Below are 4697 nucleotides of genomic sequence, written 5' to 3'. Positions count from 1 at the left end.
ATGAAAGATACTGTAGAATTAATCTTATTTATCATATGATGATACAAAATTCAAATGATTCACCTTCTTACTAGTATAAGTGATGAAAACTTTATGTTGATATTGACTTTTGATTGGAAATGATGTTAAACAAAAATCTGTTAGAATTAAAATAAATTTAACTTAATTGGTTTACACTTGATGTCTTTGAAAAAAATCCTGGCTTCATATTTTATAGAGATAACGTTGGGATAAAGATTTTTACTTGAAATTCAATCAAATCTGAATATATAAATACATAAAATCCCTTTAAAAATTTTCATATCTTGAAAGATCCCCCTTTTCTTTGTTTTTATGCAGCTGTTGCTGGATCACATAGTGTTATGTTTTATCTTTTTTGGATAATAATGATTTTCTTTGTTCTGTTTGTTCTTTTTCTGCATCACACCCCAAAAGTAGAAACCTCTTGTCCTTGGTACAACTGGTAGTAGGGTTATCAAAATAATTTTGATAAGTTAACCTAAGAACACTAACTATGAAATGTAATTGATAAGGCTTAATATAAAAAAACAAGTTAGTTATGTAAAATTGTACCAAAATTATATTATTGCATTATCTTGGTCTGCTACCATGTGACACTAATATAGGACTATTTGTGTTTGAACTTTAATACTCCATGTATATTCAATAACTAACATTTTTATTTTCCAATTAAAAATAAAATATGCACAGATTTGGAAAAACTGGAATGTACAAGGCTTTGATGTTTGGGAACCCAAGTGTGATTGTGACAACACCAGAAACATGCAAAAGGGTGTTAACAGATGATGAAAAATTCAAACCAGGTTGGCCTAGATCAACCATTGAGCTTGTTGGCAAGAAGTCATTCATTTCCATGGCGTACGAAGAACACAAGCGCCTCCGGCGTCTGACATCTTCGTCCATCAATGGCATGGAGGCGCTGTCGCTTTACTTGACATACATTGAAAAAAATGTGATAAGTTCTTTGGAGAAATGGACCAAAATGGGACAAATTGAGTTCTTAACTGAGATAAGGAAGCTTACATTTAAGATCATAATGCATATTTTCCTAAGCAATGAAAGTGAACCTATTATGGAAGCATTGGAAAGGGAATACACTGCTCTTAACTATGGAATTAGAGCCATGAAGATTAATATTCCTGGATTTGCATACCATAAAGCATTCAAGGTAATTGTTATTATGTTCTTCTAATTTGAATGAAATAAAGCACTGCCACAACAGTTTCAAAAAGGTTAATGGTTAAAGCTATTTGAAAATATTTAGTTACCAACTTCTCATGTTAACAACTTTATTTGTTAAAGATAGTGTATGTTAATGAAGCTGATTAGAAAGATAGTCAAGATAATTTAAATAATTCATTGGAAAATGAAAATACTTTTGCTCAGTCTATGGAAGATAAAGAAGATAATCTTTTTCTTTTTTTAAACCTTTTTGGTTTCTAATCAAGCATAATAGAGGGTAGTTATACTTATTTATTATCATTGTGCACATTCTTCAAACCAAGTTAAAGTTTGTTTATGTAAGATTCAGATTGTAACAGAATGTAGAACTATCAAAAACGGATTTAATTAGAATACTGGAAGTATGAAGAAACAAAAAAATGAACACTGTCACACTAGCTATTATCATAGATTTTAACTCTCACTACTTGAATAGTTATACAAATAAGATAATCTAATTTCACGACAATGTAAAAAGTTTTATATATATTGTCAATGTATCACAGTTAAACTCATTCAAAACGCGACATTTTATCGTCATTTAAGGGTGTTTCTTTTTTTTCAGGCTAGAAAAAATCTATTGTCTGTATTTCAATCTATTGTGGATGAGAGAAGGAAATTAAGGAAGGAATATTCGCCTATGAAAGCCAAGGATATGATGGATTCTCTGCTAGATGCTGAAGATGACAATGGAAGAAAGTTGAGTGATGAAGAAATCATTGATGTCATGCTGATGTACTTGAATGCTGGCCATGAATCTTCAGGACATATTACTATGTGGGCAACCTATTTCCTCCAAAAGCACCCTGAATATTTCCAAAAGGCTAAGGTTTCTGCTTGCTTAATGAATTTTTCATATCCATATGGTTCATTTCGAATTCGAGTTTAATTTTAATGCGCTGATCCTCGAATAGGAAGAGCAAGAGGAAATCATAAGGAGAAGACCTTCTACACAGAAAGGGTTGACACTGAAGGAAATTAGACAGATGGATTTTCTCTACAAGGTAGATTATTTGTTGACCGTTGATTTCGTCGTCTTAATTTCAAATGAAAATATGTTAATGTTAATTTCGTTCTAGGTGATTGATGAAACAATGCGTGTGATTACATTCTCACTGGTGGTTTTTAGGGAGGCGAAATCCGATGTCGTTATGAATGGTTAGTCCATGTTCTTGTTAGTTGTTAATACTTAATACTAGTTTCTTCTACTAATATCACAACAATTTGCTGTCAAAACATAAAAAGGAAAAGAAGAAGAAGAAAGAGTACTAATAACTCTATATGGAATTTGGATGAACACACAGGTTACACCATTCCAAAAGGTTGGAAAGCTCTTGTGTGGTTCAGATCAGTTCATCTTGATCCTGAGATATATCCTAATCCAAAGGAATTTAATCCCCACAGATGGGATAATGTAAGTTACATAAAACTCTATGTTCTTCAATTCTTGTCTGAATTGAGTTTGTTCCATGTCATATTATTTAACTTCGATAATTTTTTTTTTTTTTAAATAGAATGAACATAAGGCTGGAGAATTCCTTCCCTTTGGAGGAGGAAGTAGACTCTGTCCTGGGAATGATCTTGCTAAGATGGAAATAGCAGTTTTTCTTCACCATTTCCTTCTTAATTACCAGTCAGTAATTCTTAGAATTTAATTTGTATGTACTGAATTTGATTATATATTAGCATAGTGAGAGCAAAGTATTTCTAATAACTACTTTTCTGTTTTTCATATATGCAACAGATTTGAACAGCTTAATCCTAAATGCCCTGTGAGATACCTACCTCATACAAGGCCAATGGACAATTGCTTGGGAAGGTTAAAGAAACGTTCAACATCAACCTAAAATGGAAGAACATAGAATGCATGTGACATGACCATGGCTATTTGTAGTGTGAAAATTCATCTTCATGTTTGCCCTCAGATAAATCCACAAGTCCAAACCTACTTTGAGCTAAGATATCATAGAAGAAGGAGGGAGGGGAATTTCACAATCTACACAAATGTAAGAAATAAGAAAATTTATGAAAGTTCCATCTATCATCATTTATGCACTACTTAGTAATGTATGTGGTCCATCTAGGTGACTGCAAATGTTCTGAAAAAATGGACACATGTAATTTTAGTTTCACTAGCTGCTACTCATAGAAAGGAATTGAGTATAGTTTCTTTCTATGGTTCTCATTTGCATATTTCTTCTTGGTGCATGAAATTCATTAATCTAAAGTTGTAAACTATAGCCCAACATTTTTAATGTAATGGGTAATGGGTTGGTGGTGACTTAATCTTTTTAAGTTAAAATCAATAGAGAATAAGTTAAGTTCAATAATAATTCTCAGACAAGTCATCTAAAATCTTGACATCATTATTTTCCCAACTTAGTATTGATGTCCTTGTTTCTCAAGAATGATTACTCATTTCATGGTTTTTCCGGGAAGTAAAAAAAGTGACAATTAAACTACCCCTTCCACAAAAGGTTCAATCCTCTCAGATAATATTAAGAGCATTACCCAATTCAGTTCATATGTATGAATGCGGAAAAGGGGGCAAAGAAGTCCACTAAAATAAATGTCCTTAGTAACTAAAGTGAGGAAACAAGAAAATATTTGCATGTGAATTATAATTTCAGTTTATTTGATGTATAGTTAAGCATACATGTATTTACCGTACTAAAGTTATAGAAATTGTGAATAGGCACAGATACAGTTAGGAGGTGACTTACAAACTTACAGTGTCTAAAGTCTAAACTATGGCCAGTGTGCTTATCATTAGTAATCACTTAGGAGGAGAATATAAAATTATAAACAGGGTAGAATGCTATTAGCACCCTTTTTTAAACAATATCAATAAAAATACTATTTAACAATTTTATATTTCAATTAAAATGATTCAATTATTTTATTTTATATTACAAACTTTATAGTCAAGGGGATTTCATAAAGACACCCAAAAAAGAAACCAAGGATGATATGACCTTCAAATTTGTGACTATTAAATAAAGTTCGACAGCAATTAGAATCTACGTGGGATTGGTAGGGGAATGTGGGGACTGAACCTCCCAACATAAACCACACACTCCTAATAAGAGGGAGTTGTCTTCTACCAATTTAAGGAATATGGTAATAATAAATTCATAAAAATATCTTGTTTGTTTTCCTTTAATTGGAAAGTAAAAGACAGCTGGTTCCAACAGAAATCACAAAGCAGTCAACACTTCCAACAACATGGAGATTATATTTCAGTCTTGCTTTTCCACTTAACACGGGTTAAACATATGTCAAATAATGAACTAAAAAAGCTGTTTATGTTATTTGAAAAAATATCAACAGATTCCCATACACCTAAAATCTGCTTTCTACAAATGTTACATACAATGATCAACCATTATGCAACAATGACGGGAACAACAGCTCTGAAGAAATTACATGAAAGATTTAAGAGATGTTTCTATCTA

The 4697-nt window shown here is 31.7% G+C and overlaps 1 protein-coding gene across 2 annotated transcripts in view; it reads left to right on the top strand.

Annotated features, from left to right (window-relative positions):
• The window catches only part of LOC107638943 (ent-kaurenoic acid oxidase 1), a 6684-nt gene extending 3115 nt beyond the window's left edge, over positions 1–3569 (top strand). Inside the window, exons 2-8 of one of the 2 annotated variants that reach the window (XM_021120747.1) lie at positions 712–1189; positions 1808–2071; positions 2157–2246; positions 2322–2400; positions 2488–2656; positions 2757–2875; positions 2987–3569. In XM_021120747.1, coding sequence (XP_020976406.1) covers positions 712–1189; positions 1808–2071; positions 2157–2246; positions 2322–2400; positions 2488–2656; positions 2757–2841 — 1165 coding nt within the window. In that variant the 3' untranslated portion in view covers positions 2842–2875; positions 2987–3569. The remainder of the gene's footprint in view (positions 1–711; positions 1190–1807; positions 2072–2156; positions 2247–2321; positions 2401–2487; positions 2657–2756; positions 2876–2986) is intronic. The other variant, XM_016342341.2, reaches the window with a different exon arrangement.

Source organism: Arachis ipaensis, chromosome B04, assembly GCF_000816755.2.
Source record: "Arachis ipaensis cultivar K30076 chromosome B04, Araip1.1, whole genome shotgun sequence".
Lineage (NCBI taxonomy): Eukaryota > Viridiplantae > Streptophyta > Magnoliopsida > Fabales > Fabaceae > Arachis > Arachis ipaensis.
This window is presented reverse-complemented; position numbering and strand designations above follow the sequence as displayed.